The 27,074-nt window shown below is 35.8% G+C and overlaps 3 protein-coding genes across 5 annotated transcripts in view; 1 reads left to right on the top strand and 2 right to left on the bottom strand.

Annotated features, from left to right (window-relative positions):
- LOC125815375 (probable LRR receptor-like serine/threonine-protein kinase At1g67720) overlaps positions 1–27,074 on the bottom strand; it is a 191,655-nt gene that overhangs the window by 84,281 nt on the left and 80,300 nt on the right. The window lies entirely within an intron of this gene.
- On the top strand, positions 4,979–6,034 carry LOC125815399 (uncharacterized). The gene is made up of 2 exons (XM_049494862.1): positions 4,979–5,447; positions 5,716–6,034. The coding sequence occupies exons 1-2, from the start codon at positions 5,039–5,041 to the stop codon at positions 5,724–5,726; spliced, it is 420 nt and encodes a 139-aa protein (XP_049350819.1). The 5' UTR covers positions 4,979–5,038; the 3' UTR covers positions 5,727–6,034.
- LOC125815368 (autophagy-related protein 2) lies at positions 7,536–26,791 on the bottom strand. 2 transcript variants are annotated; one of them, XM_049494828.1, is made up of 15 exons: positions 26,385–26,791; positions 22,322–23,385; positions 21,322–21,470; positions 20,642–20,817; positions 17,326–20,544; positions 17,121–17,233; positions 14,454–14,658; positions 13,543–13,656; positions 12,165–12,272; positions 11,942–12,074; positions 9,606–9,808; positions 8,955–9,151; positions 8,309–8,384; positions 8,077–8,220; positions 7,536–7,788 (listed from the first exon to the last, which is right to left on the bottom strand). In XM_049494828.1, the coding sequence occupies exons 1-13, from the start codon at positions 26,580–26,582 to the stop codon at positions 8,312–8,314; spliced, it is 5,952 nt and encodes a 1,983-aa protein (XP_049350785.1). In that variant the 5' UTR covers positions 26,583–26,791; the 3' UTR covers positions 7,536–7,788; positions 8,077–8,220; positions 8,309–8,311. The 2 variants fall into 2 exon arrangements, with proteins under 2 accessions (XP_049350785.1, XP_049350784.1); XM_049494827.1 differs by having other exon boundaries at positions 8,077–8,130; positions 26,385–26,790.

Here is a 27,074-nt window from a genome sequence, read left to right as displayed (position 1 = left end):
AAAAAGGCAAATTACATAAATCACATACTTTTAAGGTAAAATTACAATATATCCCTTAAAAGTTTATAATTACAGAAATCCCTGAGACGGATACAATAATATAAGCGCTAATACATTAATCTGATGCGCGAGATACATTAATCGTTAAGTAAGATACATTACATTTTATACACGATACACTAATCTAATGTACATTTTATACATGATACACTAATCTGATGCGCGAGATACACTAATCTGATGCGCGAGATACACTAATCTGATGCGCTGATACATTAATCTGATGCGCGAGATACACTAATCTGATGCGTGAAAACGAGGGATTTTTGGAGATTTATAAAACTTATAGGGGATAATGGTAATAAGTAAACTAAAATGTGAGATTTCTGTAATTAATCCAAAAAAAAAAAAACAATTAACTACTCTAATTTTTTTCATACCAGCTTCAAATTGGGCCATAACCTAATAGTTTAAACATTTGAAGTCTAATTGGCTTTCGCTTGAAATTCCTTTGTCTTTTATAGAGTTGGTCTGATATGGATAACAATTAACAACTCTATATATATACACGTAAAGTTTGTTGCGCGGAAAGGAAAAAAATAAATTTATTCTCTATATTTAAAAATTAAACAGTTAATGGCTAGCTTACTTAGTGAGTATGTGACTTTTTTCATGTTCTTGCGACTTGAAGTTCTCAAATCTTGTTGCACTAAAAACTTTTAATCAAAATATTTCAAAATAGTCTCATAATCCTAAAGCCAACCTAGACGCAGGTCATACGTTTCCATTTTCCACGCATTGCTTAGATTACTATAGTGATGCTAGAAGGGTTTTTCATTAGAAAGTTATATCGCATAAATATGGTGAAAAGAATTTATTTTTGTATATTTAGATGGAATATCTCACATAATTGATATTAATTATGTGATAAAAATGTGAACCAAAATCTTACACGTTTGGATCCATAAATTCTGAATCCATTTTTTTGGTCTCACAAAAAGGAAGTCACGTACATAACTTAAATATTCAAGCTGGCGATGCTTAAGTTGTACGTTTTTGAGGTCCATGAATTGCTTTCTCCGTTGCCTTTTCCCACTATTATTGTTATAATAATAATTAATATTATCCATCTTATTGATTATGACTTTCTTGGAAACTATATATCCACTTTTTATTATTTTCATAAGTTGTTAATCATTAATATATACTACTACTAAGGACATCAGAAATTGAATCTAGAAGGAAAATTCATGGTTAAATTTTGAAAATAGGACCATTTTTCTGGCCGTAATTCAGGGAAATGACTTGGCGTTCCAATCCTTATCTTTATTTATTAACATAGACCCAAGACTCATTTTTCTTGACATTTTGTAACAGAAAAAAAAAAGAACTCCCTAAAAAATTCAACATTAAAGTAAAGTGATCACTAGGCGGACTGCATAAGTGGCAATAAGTAGGAATAATATATCGTCAAACCTCTTTACAACAAATGTTTATATTGATATTTTTCTTATTATTGTAATAAAATATTATTATAAAAATATATAAAATAGTATAACATGAAAAATTAGTTTCGTAGAAAAATATGGCTATTATAGTATAATGTTATTATAAGAAATAACTGTTATAAAAATTTTCGATCGTAATTATATATGTTGTTGTCTATATTTATTTACACTACGAGTTCATTTTTGCCAATTGGTTATTTTATTGTATCTTTTAGACTATTAGAATAGAGCGTTTTATAGGTCATTTTTATTCGACGATGTAAAAAAAATGATACAGAGTAGGCAAAAGTTTAAACTTAAGGCTTTGGGGGTGGGGGTGGGGGGGACGGGGGGTTGATATGAGGGGCATGATCTGACTTTGCTAAACGTGCTTAAGAGCAATAAACATATTACAAAATGGGGATTTCTTAAATTATGAGTATTAAGACAAAATTTGTTCACCCTATGGGAGACCATAAGAGACATATATTGCCATTGAACCAAACCTCCTAGTAATTTAGTCCACTTGTCTTCATGAGGTTTATATCCATAGTCCAAATCAGTATTTACCCAAAATGCTATAGTTTCATCATTATATAGTAATGGAAAAAACATTTTTAAAACAAAAATAAAAATTAGAGTAAGTAGTTTCAATTTTGTCCCTTTGACCAAATATATTTATGGGAGCTAGTCCAAATATATAAAATCTATACACCTAATTATGTATATACTATATGTGTATTTACTGGCTATTTTGTAAACTAGATCACTCGATAATATAATAATTATCCCTTAAAAGAGTAAGCATATGATACGAATAATAGTATACTCCAAAGTAGTTGTTTTTTCCCTCACAATATTCAGTCAAAGGAATCAGCCACCTGTTGGGCATCCATTTGAAGATCCGCTCCTGAGATGCCCTTCTTCTTATGAAGATAAACCAACCATGTGAGGACCAATTTTTCCATCCATAAAATTGGAATATTTTTTAAAACTTTTTTTGTATCATATTAATTACTAGTCAATCAAATACCTAAACCAGTATTACTTAAGTACTTTTTAAAAAAATGAATGAGTCATTATAAATTCAAAGCAGAAAGGTTGATTAGGAGTACATGTGCAATGCCAGTTAAGCATAGGAGATAACTCCATTTTTTGTGTGTTGTAGAAATTTGTAATTACAGCAACATAATCACCTTATCATAAAATATATATCTTAACTTTAATACTTTCATTTGTCGGCACAGCTTTTCCAGATTATAGAGATATTTCACTATAATTAATTAAAGAGAGTATTTCACAAGTTTTAGTACTCCCCTCCTCTTGTTATGTTTTGTTTTTCGAAAGTTAATTTTATTAATTTTTAAAATTAAATTTGATAAAATTATTGTTAAAAGTTTAGATATTTAAAATTTATACCGAGGGTAAAACTTACCCGCATCGGATGTATACACCAATCTAATACATGCATGCCATGTGTTTAAATCTATAGTTCATTTAGTGGTTGTCGCACCGTCCATGAATTCAAATTGAGTGCGATTTTACAATATATATTACACTTTTGGATCAGCAAGTAACCAAAACCGTCCATCAATTTTGACCCTCAATTTTCAACCTATTTCTTATAGTGTTTTAAAGTTCGATTAATATGAATTCACGCTATAAGGTATTTACTACCAAACCATAATATTTAGTGGTGTATTTGTTGAATGTTGACCACTTTTTTGTATAGCCCTTACAACTTTTCAGATCCCCTGTGGACTAATTTTGCCAAAAATATATATGCAGAAATGGGAGGTTAAAGATCTAATGCACTTTTGGACCTAAATTTTAAAAAAACCTAGCCAAGATTACATCTAGGGGAGGCTTATAAAGATACAACAACCTTTTCTGGCCCTCCCACTTGGCAAAAACATTTATTTTTCTCTATTTTGCGGGTTATATTTGTTATCTCCTACCAACACAAATATCGAGTAACGTTTAACTACAACGTATTATGTGAAGTCTTGCTGTAATATAGACAACACCTTTTACCATCTAATTTTCCTCTGCTAGAAGTCATAACAGTGGATCTTATAATACAAGAATATCAGACATGTTCTGTTTCATAATTAAGGTTTTTGGAAGTATATATAACATTAGAGAAAACTGTCACTATTAAAATCACTAGTTTCTCGTTGAAATTTTCCGCTGAAAAATGTTGAGTGACTATTCCCACAAATATTTTGATTAAATTAATGAGAAAAAATAGTAGTGTTTTCACGTAAAAAATTAGGAAGATTCCCACTATTTCAGTGAGAATCTGTTTCCCACCATTCGTTTACCCACTAAGTTCGTTCAGTTGGAATATCATGTTTTATAATACAAATTTTTTATTGATTGACGGTGGAAAAACCTTTGTTTCTAATAGTATTGTGTGGATTTGTTTAGATGTGTTTTTGACAATTATCTCTTTTATTTATAACTAAAAAGTGGTGTGTACACAATCTACTCAGAATCATATAAAATTCCTTTTTTTCTGCCTATCTTCATCTTGAAGTGGTAAATTAGTCAACAAAGAACGCTATAATTTAGGAGTAGTAAACAATTAGAGTGAAAAAAAGTTGCCTTCATATACAGTGCATCTAGCATAACTTTCTAGATATAGGTGAAAATTTTATTTCCATATTTCATGCTTGAATGGTGGCAGATAGATATCACTATCTTATAACAGAGGAGAAAACACATGCAATGTGATTTATTTTAATGGATTCACATGTCTGCTATGTTATATTAAGTTAAAAGTAGTTGTTCAATGAACTACTTTTGAAGCAAAAAATAAATAAAAGATAATGTATTAATTTGTTATATGAACTTGACCAGTAAGTTGAGAGGCGGATCGCGAATTTAAATTTATTGAGTTTAGCTTTCTTAATTCTTACGTCTAAATCCATTACACTTTTGACATTATGGTAATAGTGGGATAGCCGCATAGATCGAAGGGTGATTAGTTGAATACCGTTTGTCTCTTGTATTTAGAAAATAATATATGGTATATATACGTCAAAATAACTTTGCATATAAATATTTCTCAACACCCTTAGCAATATTCATAGTTTCTTTACTGAATTGAATAATATTTGTTAAACTTCTAATAATTTACCACATATATATCTTATCCCTAGCAAGTTGGGTCGTCTATATGAGTTTTCTCCGTTTCTATTGTTGTGACGAGTGCTTATGTGAGCACGTCCCAAAATATTCTAAATTGTAAAAATACAACACAAATTGACTAATTTTGTGTTGACTATCAATGTATCGTAACACTCCTCCTTTATTCAAGCTTGAGACTGACAATGTGAGCAAACTAACACAAGAGCGGATTAATAGACATAGACAATTTTTATATATGTGAAATGCGGTCATTGTCCTTTCAAGACATTTGGTAGTCAAAAGTTGATTACATAATAGACAAGTTTACCATCTATATAAAGACTAGAAAAACTACATGTGGCTTCTCACATTGAAAATTATTAGTCAAAAGATCAGTATTATTTTCCTTTGAATGGTCCATGGCCTGCCTAAATCAACAAGGACTTTGCACAACAATGGGTCCAAGAATTTCATTCTCTAATGATTTTGCTGATAATCAGCAAACATTAAGGCATGAACAATATGGCTACAAAGAGGCACCTGTTTCCTCTGATTTCGAGTTTTCGGTCTCCGGTTACAAGATGATTCCAGCTGATGAAGTTTTCTTCAAGGGTAAATTGTTGCCCTTGAGAGAAAATAGCATTAAGGCAACAACACTTAAAGATGAACTTCTTGCTAATGACGATGATGGTTATGAAGATATATTTCCATCAGTAGGAAAGGGGAGCTGGAAAGAACGTTTTGGTTTTAAGAGAGCTCCAATTTTGCCAAAGAAAGTTGATAATAAAGAGACAAAAATGCCTGATTTCTTCAATGACATTATCACAGGTAAGACAATATATTTATACTAGTTCATTCACTTGAAATTACCTGAAAGAGTAATGTTGCTCGGATTCTCAAAAAATGATGTAACATTCATGTTAGATTCTCCAAAATTGCACTACTTTTGAAGAATTTGACACGTATCCTACAACATTTTTATATATAACATAGCTTATAAGTTATGTGTTGCGTATTTATCTTAGATCCAATGGAAATAGTAAAACTTCATAATCTCATATATGAGTCTCTTAATTGTTCCTTTCTTGTCTTCCAGGAGCTAACTGATAGATTGAAGAGGGAGGATAAGCAATGGTAATGTTGTAGAGTTCTTGGATCTAACAAGGGTGGACGTTCTTTTTTTCCTATCTTGTTTTGGGGTGTTTTTAGAGATTTTGAGATTTTTCTTGACTACTAGCAGACTGAAAACTTGTAATCTCTTTGATCATTCAACCTCCACCCCTTAGAGAAATGGACCATGTACAGCGTCGTGATTGTTCTTACGTTGTACAAATGTTTTCGACTTTTAAGTACTTTTGATGTAATCTTTTGTATTTGTTTGATAGAATCTAATCTAATAATGCTCCTTTATTGTCACTCGGTGTTTCTGTAGTACACCCATTTTTAGTTGATCTTGAATTGAGATTTGAGCGCTGTTGGGAACTTGACAGGAACTTCCTGGAAAATGATGGCAGTTTTATTCAAATTACAATATTTATGGAGAAAGAATCGAGGCATATTTTACTCAATAACGAAGAGTTTGAACCAAGAGGGGGGTTGGGGGGTCAGGGAGAAGAGTGGTGCATCACAAATCACACATACATATATCAGTCCAACTATGGTTCCAATGAATTGGATCTAAGGTCAAATTTTGCCACTTATGAAATGAGGGATATTAATAAAGTTGTTACAATCCAAAATTGGCAAGGAAATAATAGTTGGATCCTTAAGGTTAGACAATACATGATTATCTTGGAATTCTTGGTACACCGTACATGTGCTAATAATATAAGTAATACACACCCAATAAAATAATTGGGGTTCGCGCAAGTTGATCCAAATCCCACCATTATTTAAAAAGAAGACAACGACCATCTTAGAGATAAAATATCACATGCATACTAATGATGTAGCCATATTACCACGAGGGTAAACTTTTATATATAAAAAACATATCACTGTGATTAAGTCCACCGTTGTCGACTTGTCACAACTACTTTCTTTGCTAAATCAATATAGTTACAACACGTTAAAATGTGTTGCCACTAGTCCGATTTTATTTTTAAATTTCCAAAGAGACAAATTAACACAGTTATTGTATTGTTTGTATATCATCAATCACAATTATAAATGTTAAAATTAGTCACCAAAAGAAAGTCCCTTGCACAAAATTACGTAAGAACTTATTGTGAAGCAATCATGAAGGATAAAGTGTACTATGACAGTATCATAATGATACTACCACAAATATAGCATGAAAACACTCCTTGTCCCACTTTAAATGATAGTAAAGACGTACAAAATCTCCAGATATATAGTGTTGTACATGCATTCTATTGCTTCACGATGTATATCATCCAATAGATGTGAATCATGTCCCACCAAAAGAAAATATCCACCTTCAGCTATACATTTGCACTGACCTAATAAGTGATAGGCCAAATATATAAATGCGCCATTTAACTTGGTCTCAGCTTAACATATATGCCCTCCAACTTGGGGTACGCACAAGTAGACACTTAAATTTGTATAAGTTGAACAAGTAGATATATGTTTCCTACATGGCATAATACACGTGTGTGTCTACTTCTGCACAACCAAAGTTGGAGGGCATAGATGTCAGCTGAAAAGTTACACGTTTATGTATTATGTCTAAGTAAAGATAACATAAAAAAAATTAACATGTAACACGAGAGAGTATCGAGAAAGCATACTGCCAAAAGACAGTAAATTGCACAGACTGAACACTCCCTCTTCACTTTGAGAAGAACTCTTATTAGACATCACGAAATACAGGACGCTACAAGAAGGAAGAGAACAAGGGGGAGAGGAAGGGTGGGGGTAGGGGGGAGGGAGAGAGAGAGAGAGAGAGAAAGGATACAAGTTTAAACAGAAGATAATTACAAGAAACAATGTTGTACAGATGACAATTCTGCCAGCAAAACCAAGGGAACCAATATATTTACAATTTGCACATAACACAGCTGACATAGCCGAACAACTGAAACTAGTGCAGGCCCGGCCATATGAGCAAAAAAATAAGTTCACCACTCTGATATTTACATAATTTACATGATTACCTGTCTCCTCAGATAAAAGAATCTGTCTAATTGTCCTACGATCTGTACACCTGCCATCGATATAGGCAAAGCAAATAAGTTCAAATTACATGAGCACAAAAAAGAAAACCTAAGCCAAAAAACTATTATTCCAGTTTAAGTTTTAACCATGATCTCATGATTAAAGAGATGAGAGGGGGGAAGAAGGTTGAGTTGATGACAAATGAAAAATCAACTGACTAGCTTAGTACAAGTCGATAGCTAGGGGGTGAAATGGCATTGTCTCAAAAGAAAGAACTAAGCTAACTTCAAAGTTTCACTTTTACCAGCCAAACATATAAATAACCTCCGATACTCACCTATACAAAACTAATGCTGGCTTGCAAATTTTGTTGGAGCTCTTCATGGAGAAACTTCAATATGCAAGCAAGAATAAAATGTGTTACTGCTTCTGACCCATTTCAATCATGAAGTAAAAACTTCCAATGTCTCAGTTTGTCACACTCGTTACATGGAAAGTTAGCTGTATAAATAGATACAACCATGCTGGAAATGCACCAAAAGATACAACTAAGGATTGAAACTGCATACCTACTACATGTACTGCTGAGATGGATTTGTCCCCAAATATTTCTCCAAAGACTCTTTCTTACGCTCCGGATTGAGGCTGCATGGGTGCTATAAGTTAAAACTCCACACGGGAATATAACACATTGCCAAAGTCACATCTCATTATATCAAACTGATAGAGCAGAAGCTATGAAATTGATTAAGGAATTGAAGAAGTCATATTCGCAGGTTTGGGCACGAGAGAAAATCTCAAAAGGGAGAAATATTCAATAATCAAAAACCATTGATCAATAATAATAGAAGCAAATTACGATTATTTTTTATAAATTGATAAAAAAAATTATGATGATTATTCAAAATTCCTACCTTAAACTTCAAGCCTAGGCAAAACTCTTTAAGGTAAGATTTCTCATGAGAGCATGAATCTTCAGTTAGTCAAACTCTTTATTAATCCAAAACACAACCACAGAGAAAATAAATTTTGAAGCATTAAAGGTTGACAAAAAACTTAAAACAGTAAACTAAAATAGATAAAAAGAGAAAGAAAATGCTCAATATTAATTACGCAATGGTTTTGTTATTCTACCTTGGATAAAAAAAAAAAGGAAAGCCAGTTGCCCTACAAAACAATTTGAAGGAGAGAGGGAGAGAGAGAGAGAGAGCAGACCTGTTCCTTACACCTAGAAGAGCACAATGAACAGCTCGTGCTGTAGCAGAAGCCGGGGCAATGGCTGCTGCTGGAGCAGCTTGGACAGCAGTTGCAAAAGCAGATCCCATTCCAGCACCACGCTGATACCGTTTGATGGGAGTGCGTATTAAAGCAGAAGCAGATTTACTGAAGCCATCACTCATACTTTCATAAGCCTGGCAAGATTATCAGGGATCAGTATCTCAGTTATACTTTCATTAGCCTTCCAAGATTTTCAGGATCAGTGCCTCAGTTGGACTACATAAAGAGTATATTCCAAACTTTCACTGAAGGAAGCTGAATGGAGGGGGAAAGGGGGTTTGAGGAAAAGGGGCGATGTGAAATAAGAAACTTGCATATTCCAAACTTTTGGTCTAGGACGATGGATGCTTGTCATCCATATATCTAGTTCAGGCAAAATTTCCCCAAGAATGAGAGGAGGGATTGCAACGTCACGTACTTTCACTTTTTATATCAACTTAAGCAGACTCTTTTAGCCACAGTGAACCAGTTATCTTCATTTCAACATATACGGGAGTGTCAATTGCAGGCTTTAGAACTAAAATTCAGAAACGGTGCTAACCAGCCAAAAAGTAAAACAACAGAGTGTCTCAGAAAAAGGATTATCACCTGTTGGATCCCTTGTCGGGAATCTCTAGGTTGATTAAATCTCACACTAGTGTTTCCTCCACTTTGCACAGGCCATGTTACTGATGGTGGAACACTTGTAAGAATATATTCTGCTTGCAGAAGGATTTCATGAGCGCCAGCAGCCAAATGCACTCCAAGCCCAATTGCTTCAAGTGAAATGCTTCTAAGGAACGCTATTGTACCTGTAAAAGATTGAAGCCTTTTTGAGAGCTATAAGCCGCAACTATATTGGCACACAGGATATAGATACTTTTACATGGCTATTAATGTCCTCTAAGACAAAAACAAAGCATTTGTGTCCTGTGGCAGGGTTGACCCTGTACATTTGAAGAAAATAAAAAGTCCAAAGACTCAATCCCCCTCTTTTAACAGATGAGAGCAATTACAGCAGAGGTACTATTATTTGTCAACAAATACTAAACAAGACAAGCACTTCTCACTCAGTGATACGACGCTTCTTCTTAGCAATTAGAGACATAATTGACAGCATATAGTCGCCGACCTTTTGCAGAAGATAACAAATAGGGAAGCAGAGTAACATGTAAGATGAGGTCAGAGATTATCCACCAACTAACAACAACATACCAGTGTAATCCCACCAACTAAGCATATAATATAGATAATATAATTTTCTACTTCAAAATATAATACAATCAAATGATTAAATACATGTGCATCCTATTGCATTAAGCAGCACAGACCATTTTCAGGAGACTTCTATCGATACACTTAGTTCAGTGGATAAGTGATTTCCCGTCTTTTTTATGTGAAGATACAGGTCTCTTCCAATACCTCCTTTGCCGATCTCCAACGGTATAGGAAATTTCTGCTGTCTTGATGTAATTTACATAAAGCTTCTGCGACAACATCTTTCAAAAGATAAAATAAGAAGAAAAAGAAATACTTGGGGTTCTTTTACTACTTTTTAGTTTAAAGCTTGATTGCGGGTTAAATCCAATGCCAATGGAATTGACAAGTAACAGAATGATCTTAAGTCATTCTTCTTCCATTTTCTTGTGAAGCAAAGATATCTTGTTTCCCTGTTGGCAAGATATTGGTCTATCCTGAACCCATCTACATGTCTTTATCACTACACGGTTACATGGCTCTGGGAAACTATCGAAGAATGGAAAGACTCAATTTTTTTTACCAGAATGTAACCACTGCCTCAACCAGATAAGATACTTGACAGTTTTATGACATGCATCCCTACCCATCCTATACAGAATGAAACAGTGACCTCTCCACCTATTTCCTCTCCTGTCCTTCAACAATAGCCAACTCCAGAGGAACCTACTGGAAACGACCAATCATCCTTCATTTCCGTTCATTCAATCTTTGAATTGCCATACTAGGATATTTCATTCTTTTTCATGCATATTTTAGACTATTTAAAATCAATTTCTTTAGAAACTCAAAAATATTTTTTTACAGTAATTTGTTTAATTCAATAAGTGCATAATGTTAGTCTCTAGATGTTGGAAGTTAGGCGAAATTTCGCTATAGAGTTGGTGATGCATCCCCTTTTTTGGTTTCCCCCCTTAAACTAATGCTTATAACAAGGGGCGGTAGTATGAAATATTCTGAGCCAGAATCAACTTTTTTTTTTTTTTTTTTTTTGAAATAGGTAACTTTCTGAGCCAGAATCAACTTAATAATTGCATTACCTGCATGCAAAATATAAAGGGAAAATTCTTCCTTGCCATTATTCTTATTAAAGATTCCTTTAATAAATTTTGGAGCCTCAAATCAACAAATTGTCTTCTGCTTATTTTTTTTTTGAGAAAGGTAATATTTGTATTCATCAGCACCAAGTTGGTACTGGTATCAATATTTAGCTTTACAAAATAAATGATCTTTTCAAAATTCTAACAGAAGGAGGGGTGCAACACTGTCAACACATTGTCTTTTATCAACATTTCTTCTATATCCCTTGAAAATTAGCTTTCGTTTGGATCATCTTTACTGCAAAAAGTATAAAGGAACAAAAATATCCCACAAAGGCTAATGCATGGCCACACCATACATATACTCACACCCGTATTTGCACATATCTCTACGTCTATCTACCATAATTCTGTTGTTACATGCTATAATTTCAGCTCCTTGCATGACAATAACAATATCCAACAGTGCAACAAAGCAAATATATTACCAGCACAAGAAGTGTGTAATTTAAGTTCCTAAAAACAAGCACTCCACAATCAGGAAGAACCTAATCAGTTCAAGATTCACTAAACATACAGGAGGGGCTTTTATTTCTTCCACTACATGTACTCTCCAGGGATGTAAGAGATAGAATTCATTATTGTTACCTCTTTGCATTCCTTTTAGCAACTTTTGATCCTTCTTGTAACTCTTCACAGGAAGAGAAACCAACTTTGCTGCACTAGAACCAACAGCTACCAATGACCGAATAGGAGGAAGGCCTTTCAATAGTTTATGAATCTGAGGGTAACACAAGAATAGATTAGAGCCCATCGCAAACTTTGACATGCAAACCTCAAATTATCCACAATTTCAAAAAATTATACAAACCTGATTTTGGGATATATCTTCCAACCATTCACCTACTATTATTTCACCTATGCCACTCCAGCCATAGACACCTAGAGCTTGAACATGTTTGAGATGCAGGTCAACCCCCTGCATCAGAAAAGTATTGGATACACCATATTATGAACTTGTATATAAAAATATTTCACCTCATGTACGGTACAAGAAAATATACTGCTGGTTATCTCAATATGCGTTCATTCAATTAATGTCAATATAAAGTGGCCAAGTCGGGCACCTTAAGTTCTTAAATTAAATTATCCTACAAGAAATTATTTGGTGTACATGATCCTCTTTCTTTATAATACTTACTTTACTTAACAAACTAATTCATAACTCTACCTCACAGTTTGTACTTCCAATGTTTCAATTAGGAATGCCAAAAGTGCATGTTGGGCTGAATCAATATATGAGCGGCTTAAAGGTTACTTGGGTTGAGATTGGTTGGAAGATGGGCTAAACGATAGGTCATAGTCAGACCAGCCCAACTCTAACCAAATTTAAATTCTTTGCTTGTTTTCTTATAAAAAATTTTGGTTACCAAATGGAACTTTGTTTTTCTTTATTATGGCATTTCTAACATATCAAACAAAAGACCTAACCTCAGTTAGTGTCACTCCCCAAGCTCAAGGGCACAACTGGCACCTAATGCCATAACTTAGGCCCGAACCGACCCTGCTAGTTTGTTTTCTTATCTATGTGTGGCTTCTATGTGCTATTAGAAATTGGTTCAGAAGGGTCGTCTCGGGCCTAAGTTTTGGCATTAGGTGCCAGTTGCGCCCTTGAGTTTGGGGCGTGACAGTTCGTGACCAAACACTTTTATTATTTAATTGTATTCTCATGTATCTCCAATAGACAGACTTGAACTTGAATGAGTATCGAACTAAAGGACGTATGAAACCAGGAAACATCTAATTTTAGCAAGTTTTGCATGCATTTGGAGGGTGTCCTTATAGAGTAACACATACTATATGCTTATTACCATGGGAGAAACAACTCGAAAGCATTTGTCGCAATGTTCTTCCCCCACCCCCACCCTAAATGTCATGAACTTCCATTTTTAGGTAAATGAGATTTCAAGAAAAGGGGATGAATTTTAACACTAAATACCTGGCGATCGGATATCATGTAAACCAATTCAGATCGGCTAGAACTTTACATTTATAGTGAAAGTTAATGTGCACTTACAGTATGACAATTCATAAAAAATTTAACTTCATCTGAATAATCTGAATATGCCTTACACAACAAAAGAATAAGAAGAAAGGCGAAACTCTGACCAGCTAATTTCTAAAACCACACTACAGCAATGTTGCCAAATTAAATCTATAAAGGAAAATCACTAGGGAGAAGTAAATACCTTCCAAGGTACAAGGTTAACAAGCTCAACATACTTGCCACCCCTTAATGCAGCTAAATCAACACGGCAAGGGCTATAGTCAACCCGAAGATGAACAGGCCAGATATCAAATTTCTGCAACCAAAATCCAGTAAAATCAGCTTCAACTATCAGTCCACATAACTATGGCAAGCTGATCAAGCAACCAGCAAAACCACTCTCAGAATAAAGTTGGTCGGTCCACAGATCAAAGGATTCAAATGAAGGCACCAATAACAAGTATTTATTTGTAAAAAAGCAAGTATTTATACAATCAACCATCTTTTTTTGCACTGCAAACGGACAGACCAGCTTTGGAGGATGTTCATCAGCCTGAAAGGGATTAGGTGGGTGAAACCTGGAAGCACTGCAGATGTTCTAAGATGCTGGAATATGGATGGTAATGTGAGCAAGAAGGAAGAAAGATGAAAGATCGTCCCGGCATGCATTTGGTGGTCAATTTGGATTGAGAGGAACAAAAGGTGCTTTGAGGGGACTCAGAACAACATTCATAATCTTAAAATGAATTGTTTAGGCCTTTTTTATTTTTGGTGTGAGCAAAAACTATTAGCTCAAACAGAAGATATTTATGATGTTTTAAACTTTTTGTAAGGGACAAAATTGAATTACAAGTTGTAAGTTGTAATACTTTTGAAGGGGAACTACACTTCGGTTGTAGTATACCTGTGGATATATAGTAGTAAAGTTACCATTATCAAAAAAAAAAAAAAACGAGTATTTATGGGCAAGATGAAGCAGCTGTCTTTGCTATTTTCTTTTACCTTACCTTTTCACAAAGATAAATAAAATTATCCAACTGAAAGTGTGTAAGTTTACTTGAAAGGAGGCAACTATATGTTTAATATGGCAAAAAAGAACCACTTATTTCTCACCTGAAAATAAGGAAGCAGTGCCTCTTCGATGACTGCATTACCCCCAAATTTAGTTCTCTTTGCTACTATTTCCGATTTACTCAGATTTTGTGAAGAACTTTGGGAGGGGGTAACTGCTGACTTTGTTCCTCCGAAAAAGCTGATGAGAAAATCTAACTGATTTTGATGAAGATGTAAACGCATTGGGAGGAATGCGATTCGTAACCTGAAAATGAAAGCATCATATCAATCCAATCACCAAGTACATACAGACTATCCAAAAGGAATACGGTGAATTCTCTCAACAAGTTTGGTTTGAATTCTTTGGAGAGAAAATTCTACGAGGAACTTTCTGTTGAACAGCAATGAATGAAAAGCTATTCACGTGAGCAAGCAAGAAAATATGTATGTGAAGCATGTAAATCATGAGGAAAGGAAACAGCATGGTACAGTTCACTTATTACAGGAATAGCGCGAAAGAGATTAGAAATGCCTTCTATATAAAATTTCTCGCACGAGTGCACAATGTAATTTATGCGAATTCACAGCCCAAACAGTTTCTAAACATACGTGCGAGTGAACAAGGCATAAATAAGGGAAGAGAGAGAGACTGGTCAGTGGACCTACCTTCTTATATGTACTTTTCTTGGAATAAAGCAACAGATGTTGGGACTTGAAAAGGGGGGTCATATCAACTCGTTACAAACTAGAATAATAAGCTCAAACTGAATGACCATCAAATTACGCCAGATACTCGCATACATTGTAGAGTGACGTATAAGACATCTCTACTTTTTTCCCTCCAGATGGATAAAGTATCTTAAATAAAGTATCTAAAGGAGTCGATTTTGAATCATTTTATACATTTTTATCTACACATTCTGATATTCTTGGAGAGCTAATAAGAAATTCATAGATACTTGTGCATGCTAGGATCATAGAAAATTTAGTGGGGGAATTTCCCACCATTCTGTATAAGAGCCTCTTTGAACCGGCAACTTCATCAGATAAAAACTGAAAAGAGGAAAAGAAAAGGCAGAATACTTTGATAGCCCCTTAAATTTGCCACTAAATTCCATTTAGAAACTTGAACTATTATATGCTTCAATTGATCACCTGAACGCATGATAAAGTGTTCCTATTTAACAGTTCCGAATCAAATTTTGGAAAAGCGCCTATTACATATATAAATTAACCATATAAAACATATCAACTCCTTTAATTGTATGCATCAGCTGCAATTGGAATAAGCCTGAGATTTTACAGTCTATTGAGGCTAATGTCTATTAAAGGAGGTGCATATTTTCAGTAGTTAATATACCAACGTAATATAGCTTGTTTGAGCCAGAAGTGTATAATAGGAACACTTTATCATGTATTCAGGTCCTCAATCAGAACAAATTGTAGTTCGGGTATCTAAATGCAAAGTTAAGGGGTTATCGATGTATTCCACCGACCAAAAAAAAGAGTCATACTGCTTTTTGTTTGTCCAAATTTTGTTCTTTTCAAATACTTAAATTGTCATAGTAATTTTCACTATCAAGTCCTGTTGACATCCATTGCCATGCAGTGAGTTTAACAAGAGAAGTGAAATATTTTTCCTCTACTTCGTCGTTCTCTCTATAAATGTCTTTTTTTTCTATTTTTGGATAAACCAAAAGAAAATTTCATAATTTGCACCAACCTTTGTAAGTGTTCTATTTCCCTTTTTTTTCAAGGAGAGGAGAGATAAAGATTGTGTGTCTGTGTGTCTATACAATCATATATCATCATTTTTACACTGGCCAATAACCTACAAATTCAGATACTTTTATTTTTGTTATAATGTAAGTAGGTGTTAATTCATGGACGATAGACTAGGTCTTGCTTTCATAACAGGTTATAGTTGGGTTGATGGCTTTGTGAAACCTCAACAGGTCTAATAGTCTTCCACCACCCGAACCCATTTACACTCACCATATTATCACCCATTTTTCCACCTCTAAGGACAAATAATCTGGCATTTGCATATCTCTCTAACAAGCACATAAGCAGCAGATTAGGCACATCATGGACAGATACAATATCTTTTAAGAATATAAATATACAATGACACATAAAGGGCCTGATAGGTAGGAAAGGAAAGACATGTGAACTTCTGTGCAAAGTAAACTATACTAAAATAAACCAAGTCAAATGGATTCATAATAGTAAAAGACTAGTCGTGAACCTCCCTTTTCTAACTGCTGGGTGAAAATAAACAAATAAACGTCACCTTGCCTGAAGCCCTATGCTTCTCTGCATCCCAAGTTTTGTTGTTTTGTTTTTTCCCTTCTTCAAATTCTAAAGAACAAAATCTTAAAACTACTCTCCAGTTACCATTTTTATAACCTAGAACTCAGGCACTTCACTTCTGAGTGGATCCTAATGAAATTATACATGCACACAACAACAACATACCCAGTGTAATCCCACAAGTGGGGTCTTGGGAGGGTAGAGTACACGCAGACCTTAGCCCTACCTTGGGAGGTAGAAAGGTTGTTTGTTTCCGATAGACCTTCGGCTCAATTAAACATATACATGCACATAAGGGGTATATAAAAACATGCTCTCTGACATAAACCGAGCAAATCACAGAGACAACAAAGTTGCACCGGAAAGAGACATGTGCCAAATTGAGGAAAAGTTCAAGGGAAACAGTGAACGTACCGGTACTCCTCAAGAGGGATAGAAGGATCAGGTCTTACTGCTTCAAGATCCAGCTTAAATGCTTTGGAAGAAGACTTCCTTAAACAGCCTTTTGATTGATAGTACCCCAGCACCTTGATAATCAAACAGAAGAAAGAATTTTAGATCCAGCATAATTGATTGTAAACTATTTGCAATTCCAAATACGTAAAGAAACTTAATATACCAGTTTCCAAGGGGCAGCATTACTGTTGTCTTTAACACAGAAATCATGAACTGTTATGGACTGCCTAGATACCCGAGTTCCACCATCAGGAAAGATGTCATACTGAAATCGCATTCCAGACAGTGTCAGTTCTAAACAAACAGTTGTATCCCTCCCACAAGTTCCTGTAGATTGCTGTGTTTTACTCTGAACATTTTGCCAGTCAGATCCCGCATACAATCTCCAGATAATATTCATATTATTAAGAACTATGCGACCCTTAACATTTTTATTTTCATCAGGTTCACTGAGAATGCTAGAAGCCTCAGACTCTGTCAACTCCTGCGAACCAGCTTTTCTGTCGACTTCTGAAACATGATTCTCTAAAATTCTTAAACAGTTGTCCCCATACCATCCAGTACTTCCCCTCAAGTCATCACCGCTCCTTAGAGGGCTGGGTGTGTATCTAAGAATATCCTTCGATGACTGATCTGTCAATGCTAGTTCAGACAGAGGACATAGGTCAGACAAGAAATATTCTTCAATAAACTGAGGTAGCTGTTCAGGTGATAATGGAGTCTCACTAGTTTCTTGTCCACCTACTGGAACTGAGCATGTGAGAGGCGAGCTATTCAAAAACCTTGGAGAGTCTTCATTACTGTAGTAAAATGTCTCGCCAATGAAACTATTATTAGGTGACAGGTAAATGGGTGATTCAAGATGATCAGCTTGGTCATCCTCCTCATGGTTCAATTGAAATGCATCTTCACATATTTCATCCATCAAGTTGATATTACCGCATTTGCTACTTACATCACCAGTCATAGGCTGCATATCAGAAGTTGATGCTACAGAATCCACGTCAAAAGTGCATAATTCTTTGCCCTCACGTGCCTGCTGAACATTATTCCACCTTGTCTGCAAGTGAACCACAGATTCTTCCAGGTCAGGGGCAAAAAGCTGTTGCATTTGAGCAGCTAAACGTGTCAATCCACTAGCTGTATCATGGCAAGTGTTCAGAACAATCTGTGACTCTGAACAATCAATTTCCCAAAGAGCCCCAGTTTCAGAACTGATTCTTAAAAGAGCTTCAACATCTGCCCCTTGAGCAACTTTAACATATCCAGTCTTGCGAAGATGCTCCACACTGTAGACACTGCCAGCACAGTTCGGTGCATGCACAGCAGAAAGAAGCAGACCCAGATCCTGCACAGTAATTTTGTAATCCCTGATAACAGAATCAGCAAAAGTTGTACTGGAAAACCTCAAGGAAGATGCAGCCAACAGACATGCTACATACTGCTCATCTATTGCTTCCTCGCAATTGGGAGAACTTGACTGAGAATCAGCGCATCCATGCATCGTCAATTTATTTAGGTATGGCTCGTAACTCAAGGCAATGTCTATCAAGCTAAGGATAAAAGAAGATTCAAAAGGGACACTAGTTTCACCCTCTTTCTGCACATTACTATCACATTCTTGTGTAGCTTCAGGAGAGGGTAAAGCGAAATAGGAGAAAATTGTGTCAAACCAATCCAAGCGTCCACCAACTGCAACAACAGTGCCGCACCGGACAGTGATGGACACGGCACTGCTCTGTGGATCTTGAAAGTGGACAATATCTAAACCTGACAACTTAGAAGATAATACATTTGAACCTTCTCCATCACCACGGCTGCTGGAAGAGTCATTGATGGAGATGAGGAGAAACTTTTCACTTGGGACCCCTGTAACTGAACCCCACAAGTTGCCCTCACCATGGGTCACCCAGAGAAAGCTAGAACCATTTGTTCCTCCAACATCTGAAACAGATAATAGACCAAAGTTCCGAAGTTCCAGTGTAAAGCTATGCCAAGAACCAGTAATTTCATTCTGTAGTGAACCTTTATTATTCTTCTCCATGGCTTCCTCATTAATTGATATGGTTACAGAATCACATTCAACAAGGACTGATGACTGAGAGGCAGCAGTCACTTTTTCAGCATCAAGAAGATTTAAGTCCAGTCCTGATAACCTATCAATCACCTGACTCACAATATCATTTAATTTCAGAAATTCTGATTTGCTTAAAGCAATTGTAATGGGAGATAAACGTGCATGAATGCTGAACTCAGAGCTTATAATCATTTCTTGTCGAATATTATCAACGTCCCCAGAATCCTTGACAGTGGTTACAGACGAAAAGTCATATCCTTTTCCTCTGAACTTCTCTAAGCACCTTGCATTCTCTGAACAAGCAAGCTGTCTGGCTCTCTTCATTATCCAAGGACCAGTCCTGGCACAGTCCTGCCAAGAAAAGGTAACAACAGAAGGCCCTCTTCCATTTGATGTGGTCATTAATTTCTGAGCTGAAAGTCTATACTTTAGAACACTTCCACAGGTACTTTCAACATTCTCTCCAGACAATGGTGTGATTAAGTTGACATCAAGCTTCCCAAAATTCAAGGACAAAGAGCACAACTTAGCCACAGAATTCCGACTTTTAGAACTAGTAGCAGAACATTTTTTAGTTGCATGGCTTGCTTTGTCCCCAGGAGCTGATGGTGAAGAAACATCAAGAGAAATAAACTGTTGCCAACAGTAATAGCTCCTAAAATCTTCACCTTTTCCACAAGGAAAAGCCAATATAATCCTGGCAGTTGGAAGAGATACAGTGCCCCTGAAACTTTCTTGTTCTGAACTTCTTCTAGTATCAGAGCAAGGGCTAGTCCTTCCATTCCCTTTGGATGAAGCCATACACCTATCCTCATGGGCCAGAGTGCTAGATGTTTCAATAGGAACCTCAATTTTCTTGAAAAATTCTGAGATTTCAGTTAACAAATTAAAGTTTACCCAGAAAACAAATGGTGGAAACTTCAATGAAAAAGATGTTGGCCCAACAAATGAGTTTCCTGAAGAACTTATTGTGGCTTGGCAGAGGCTAGCACCAAAAGTTTTAAGCAATTCTACCTGCACTCCATCGTCAGCAAAAAGATTTATTTTCTTCCTTGGATGAGGGAACCCATCAGTAAAATTCATCCCTAATGGATTAGGAGCAGCAGATGCACTCTGATTATCCAGATCAACATTCTTGGTGGACCAATCAAGAGGTGGGATGGCAGTTTGAACTGCGTCTTGAATTTTTTTGATGTTATTATATGTACGCAATTTGAAATCAACTGTGTCATCCTCTCTTGAGAAGTGATCAGTAAGTGCCACATGCTGAACTGTAGCTTCAAAATTCACTTCCTGGCGCTGTACCTATTAAGCCTTAATGTTTTTAAAGTTAATAGAGGCTACTAAATGTCCAATAAAGCAGTGCGAGAAGCAAATCAACAACAAAGACATAAAACGTTACCTGCAATACCAGAAGCAAATCTTGAAAACTTGCACTTATATAATGAACATAAAAACCAGCATTCCCTTTATCAGCATCCACGGTGCAGCGATGTCTCTCTTCCTCATCAATAAAAGAAAAAAGAAGAGATACTTTGGCAACTGTTGCCCTAATATTGGTTTCAAGATGCTGCTGATCTGTAGTGAATTCAAAAGAAATAAAATCAGTTTCCTGACAAGGGGATGAGGTAAAATACTAAGCAGTAATTACTGAGGTCCCCACTAAAGTGATTTAAACAATTTCAATGACTTCCTTCACTTTCTGAAATAAGTAATATACATTGAGCCGTATAATCCACCCAATCAGAGTGGAAACAGAAAAGATTAAATATAAAAATAAATGGGATATACAAAATGACTAAAGTGTCAGGTCAGTGTAACCATCTTAAGAGATAAAAATGAATTTGCAGTTTGAGCTCCTCTCTGTACTTGGTATGTATATTTTCTTCACTAAGCATGTATTAGCTTTGTGTACAATAACTTTTGCAATGTCTACAACACTCTGTTCTGAATGCCACTGGTTTATATGAACCATTTCGGCACAGACATAACTAATCACAAGGCAGATCAGCACATTTTCTGCTAGGGTGAAACTAGAATAAAATGTTGTGTGTTTGTGCATATTGGGCCCAAAAAACATACCAGAAGGAACAAGCAACGATCCAGAAGCAAGGTTAGAAGCAGCAGTTATTGCACTAAAAACAGAACAAGTCCAGCTCCACATCCCACTGTTTCCTAAAGCTGACTGTGAGTTTCTCAGACCATCAAAGCATTCAAAAAACTGGTGCACGCTGCAAGATACAACATAAGAACATAAGGACATATTGTATTTTAAAAGAACATAAGGAGAAATCAGCATAAGGAGATCTTGCTGCCGTTAACAATTTGTTGTGATGCTTTTTTTTAATCAGGTAGAACATACTTCATTCATAAACATGGCCAAAAACTGGCAGTATACAAGGGGACCATTTGTTGTGATGTTATCAGTATAGGAAGTTGAAGACTCCAAGTGTTGAAGCAAAAGTACTACATAAAGCTTCCACATCCAACTTAACATCAAAATGATTACTGTAAAGAGCTAGTATTGACTTGTGTGACCATCTTATCTAAAAACTTAAGTGATTAGAAAAAGCACACTTTTCCTCACATAATTATGTCTTTAACATGCCCCCTCACATGGGATCTGACTATTGTTGTTGGATCAAACATGTGGCTTCGGACCTCCACCTACTCTGATATATATTAAATTGTTTGACCATCTAATCTTAAAGCTCAATACGCTATAGAGAGCACACTTTTCAATTCATTAATTATGTCTTAAACAACTAATATAGAGGTAAAGCTGAAAGAGCGCAAAATTTTTTAAAGACTAAACTATTCAAGGCCAACACCTCGTTAATCAAATATTATGAGAGTTCAATTCCTACAAGACATTGAAAAGGGTTGAAGCAACTAAAGGCAGATCATTTATTATGTTTTCCCCGAGATGCATGTTGTTACAGAAAGCACATGAAACTTAGCAGCATGTCAAAAAGTTTGTATTTCTTTAGTCATAACATACAAACACTCATGAACTCCCACTAGAATTATCATAATTTATAGGTGCTACTGCATGATAAGTAAAATGCAAAAGGGTATCAACCTTTCCCCAAAGTCTGGTTCCTCTTCGTCATTGACTTTTCGGCTTCTACTCACCCAGTCCGATATAAGACGGGACTCAGACAGCAAAGCTTCCCTCACTGGTTCACTCTCGAATGCACATTCAGCAGAAATTGCTTTAGAACCTGGAAGCACCTCATCCATACTGAGCATAGAAGTATCTGCTTTTGTTGAATCACAAGTCATTACTGAATTACAGGGGGGAAATTCTGTATCCTTCTTCTGACCCGTGTCTTTCAAAATTCCCCACAAATGTATTAGGCATCTGATGCTACTAGGTTGAAGTTTGATTACCAGAGGATCAATAGAAGCATCTACCTCCACTTCGCGGATATCTAAGGAACCATTTCTCCAAGGTATAGTCAATTTTAGGTTCCCAGAAAGTCCGCCTCTTTCCCCGGTTATTATAGGAGTTGTGACATTTGGTGAACAGTTTCTTGACCACTCACCTGTAGCTGTTCCTGAAGCACATGGATTTGGTGTCTCATCAACAACCTCATCAATTTGAAGGAATTCAAGAACTGCTCCACTAAATTTGATAAAATTTGTCATTTGAGTCAACCCCAAAAGGTTAGCATCCGCTGCTTCAGTATCCAAAGAATCCCCTTCCGAGATGCATGTCCCACATACTACTTCACTTACTCTTAATACTAAGGTTCTGCAAAGCCCTCTCTGTTTTTCCTCACCTAAACAGGGATCAAATACTATGATCAATTTTCTAACTTCTACATTCAACCTAGTGAGAAACCATTTAACCATTTTAGCAATGGTCTTGACCCCTTCATGAACATCAAAAGCAGTTGTTTTAGTCCCACAATCATCAACAGCAACATCCTTACAGTTTCCCAAATCTTGGTTCACCGAAGCAGCACCATCTTGAGTTGAAAGACAATTTCCAAATGTGCTTCGAGAAAAGGTTGCCTCAGGAGCAAGCACAAGCTCAAGTTCATCCACCTCTATCCGAAAGCCATCCCCTTTCCAAGGCATTTTCATAAGCAGAGAGCCGATTGATCCTTCTTGAACATATACAGCTGCTGCGGAACCAAACTGAAAAATGCAACAGTGTCATAATCAGTAAAAATCAAACATTTCTTTGGCTAATGAAGACAGGAAGATGTAGCGGGTTGGAGATGGGCAGGAAAGAGATTCAAATATACCTAGGTCGAGTATTAATGATTGCTTTAGTACCACTAGTTAGATAAAGTGAGTAACATATGATGTTGTTTCTCCAACCCCCCGCCCCCAAAAGAAAAAAAGGGTTTCAGGGAGAATGTCCAACAGGCAATAAAATCCATAGAAAATAGGTGAAAATCAGGAATGGCTAACATATATATGCAGATCAGGAACACTCCCATGAAGTACCTCAAATTAGCAAGCTACAGGTGAATGGCGTTAGCATGTTACTTCCACGTAAGAAACACCTAAAACCTTGAAACCTTCTCTGGCTGCCAAAGAATCCGACTTTCTAGCCTAAAAAAATATCATAACTTAATTTTTAAATTATAGAACACTTCTATTTTCAGACGATTCACCAACCAAATTATGATACGCCTCCAAAGAGAAAGAGTTATAGCTAAAAGGAAAAATGTGGACCTCAAGATGGAGATAGAGACTATTGCCCTGCACTTCCAGAAAGCAGGGAAAAATATATTGAGTTCAAGGGATGATTTTGAATCCTATTACCTCGACTTCAACAAGGCTCATCGGGCAGGAGTAACCCTTAGAAGAAGAAGAAATAAAATATTGTCTGTCCTTATACTTTTCCTCCATTTTTTGGGGCAGGGGGTTATTACCTGGGATGGAATGTTTCTCCTCTAGCACTTACGTGGACCGTATAGAGAGAAAAATAGGAGAGTTTTTTATGGGATAGAGAAGGATGTTGTACAATTGCAAAATTGTCTCTTCTCACTTACTTCTTGTTGGTACATCCACGAGGTTCCTATTTGTTTAGAAGTTTAGGCGTTGTTCATAGAAAACCATATGTTTATATAAGGCTTTATACTTTTTGGTATACTTCTTATGTACGCATGAGTATAGCCCGTCAATTATAAAATTTTATTACTGAAAAAAAATCCTCCTTTTTTCTAGTTTTCTGCCATTCTTTCTTTCTTCTTTTCTTCAATCAACGTCCAAGAGAATCCACATAGGCAACACTAACTAGTAAGGAATTAAGGGCTACAACTTTATTTGAGATCTGGTAAATTGCATTCCTTTGTACTAAAGGATATGCTGGCCACCTCCAAAAAGTTATCAACAGTAACTATGGATTCAAAAAACAAACTAAAGAGATCCTAAAATGTCTATCAACTGAACTGCATCCTCTACCTTTGCTTCTTTACACCAGAAGTGAAAATTTACAATACAACTCCACTTAATTTTCTGCATAGAATTAAATCTATCCTCAAAACACCTTCCATTCCTTTCTTTCAACACTATTTACCAAATACATGAAGGAATTGCTCTCCACCATCTCTTTTGAGACTTGCTGCCCCCTCTCCTGATCCAACAGCTTAGGAGATCTGTTGTATGTTCTGGCATAGTCCACTTGTTGCCTGTAAGGCTGAATAAGAGTGACCCACAGTTGGGCTGTCACTTTACAACGCAAAACAAATGACTATTTGTCTTTGCAGTCTCATTACAAAGAAAACATCTTGAGGCTATTTAAATACCCCTTCTCCATAGAGCTTCATGTGTTAGACAGGCTCTTCTTTTTTTAATACCACAGTTGGGCTACTTCTTGTTGTTACACTTACATTAAGTTTGGCAATGTGAGGACTCATCTCTTTCTGTTTCTTTTTTGTGATAAAAAACTTGTATTATGGGTGGGCATAGTTTGGGCAAACCCGATATCTGCTTCCTTTTTTGGATTTCTTGTCTGGATTTTCAAATTACAGATTTATTTAGGATTTAATTTTTTTAAAAAAATTGATTACAGATCTGGCACATAGAATTTTTGAATATCCGAAAATCTGAAAAATTTAATCCGATGTCAAAATCTCATGCCTCAATGTTTTTGTTGTTAGGATAGTTCTTGATAATTCGTTTTTGTAATAAGCAGCAACTCAACTTGCACCCAAGGGTGTGGCTTGTGGTCAATGAAGTGATTGAGAGTCATGAGGTCTTAGGTTCGAAACCAAGCAAAGAAAACAACACTAGGTGATTCTTCCCATTTGTCCAAGTCTTAGTGGACAGAGTTGTACTTGTTGCTAGTGGAGGTGCCAGATATCCCGTGGAATTAATCGAGGTATGCGAAACTCGGACACCACGGTCATAAAAAGAAAAGAAAAAAAAACAATTCAACTTATAAGCTCAAAACTGAAAATCCGAAATAACCAAATCTATTAATCCGAAAACGAACTTCGAAAAATCAATCCAATCCGAACTTGTTTGGATTGTAACTTCTTGAATCCGAAAATAAAAAATTCAAACCGAAATTTTCATATCCATTCTTAATTGACTGAATGCCCACCTCTACTATGTCCATGTAGGATAATTGATTGCTAGATCAAATAGGCTCTAGCTTTTGATAACTTGATTTGCCTTAAAGACAAATTATTTAGAAATTAGATAACTCGTGATTTAGGGTAAATGCATCATCTAGCTTGGAATAAAATGGACTTGAATAGAATGAAATAGATACAAAGAATTCATAGATATATCACTACTAACTAAGTGGGTTCTTGAAGTTAGAGGAAAACAAAGTCCACGTCTAAAGAACATTACTAGAAGAACACCCCAATCAGTCTCCAGAACTCTCAAGGTTCCAGATTAAAATCCTCAAACTACCACTACCTTGCTCTGAGGTTAAAAGAATTATATAAACCTATCACTCAACAAGCATAACCCACAAAACTACAGATATCTCTTTAAGATAAATAGAGATCAGATAAAATAAATTCATTAAAACAATCTACAAGTTTTAGTATAAAATTCAGATTCCCATCCTCTGGATTTTGCGGAATCAGAAAAAAGAGCTACAGAGAAGTTCTTATCAACCAGCCTTGTCAAAAAAAAAAAATGATAAAACAAAGAACACAAGCCCGCACCTTTTGATTGAGATAATCAACATTGAGGGCAAGATCAGTGAGCTGAATGATACCGGCCCTGGCTTGCACATCGAGCTGATCGAGATCAATATCGCCAAGTATAAATTTCCCCAATTTCTTCTTCAACCAGAACTTGCAAAACCTCTTGATTGCCCAGCGCGAGAACAACTTCTCCGCAGACCTCGCGAACTTCCACATTCTACCAAATTTCGCACTTCAATTCAATTAACAAAACCAGAAAATTAGGGTTTAGGTTTCCAATTAACAGAATCTGCATGCGATGGAGAGTTTTCACCTCCATCCAAGTTTAGGAATCAAATTGGGATCAAAATTGGGGTTTAAAGCATGCAGTCAAAAGGGATGATGAAAGACGACCTGCAAGAGTCGTGTTAAGCTATAATTTCGTCTGTGTTTTTGCCCTTCAAATATTTTAATTATCTATTTTTTGTTGTTTTCTTGTTTAATGGAAATACTAATCGATTAAATAGACATGCTAATGATCATATGTGCCTGATGCTTATGATTAGGTACCTTGGCCTTTGTCTTGAAGATTTGTTTAAGTTGATTCCCCAGTATCCACGCAAGTGGGCAAATTGCTTTATTCTATTGATTCTTATATATATTTTAAAAAAAAAACTGGAAAAACTGTAGCGAGCAAAAGTCGGACCCTTATCATTACCCAGTTAAAAG

Source organism: Solanum verrucosum, unplaced genomic scaffold, assembly GCF_900185275.1.
Source record: "Solanum verrucosum unplaced genomic scaffold, falcon-dt-bn FXZP01000261.1, whole genome shotgun sequence".
Classification (NCBI taxonomy): Eukaryota; Viridiplantae; Streptophyta; class Magnoliopsida; order Solanales; family Solanaceae; genus Solanum; species Solanum verrucosum.
Note: the sequence above shows the minus strand (reverse complement) of the source record. Positions and strands in the feature narration are given on the sequence as shown.

Coding starts and splice junctions, on each gene's coding strand:
- LOC125815399 (XM_049494862.1), top strand. CDS start 5,039: ATGGCCTGCCTAAATCAACAAGGACTTTGCACAACAATGGGTCCAAGA.
- LOC125815368 (XM_049494828.1), bottom strand. CDS start 26,582: ATGTGGAAGTTCGCGAGGTCTGCGGAGAAGTTGTTCTCGCGCTGGGCA. Junction 17,234..17,325: donor ATGCTGCCCCTTGGAAACTG/GTATATTAAGTT, acceptor TTGATTATCAAG/GTGCTGGGGTACTATCAATC. Junction 9,809..11,941: donor GCTAAAAGGAATGCAAAGAG/GTAACAATAATG, acceptor AATCTTTTACAG/GTACAATAGCGTTCCTTAGA.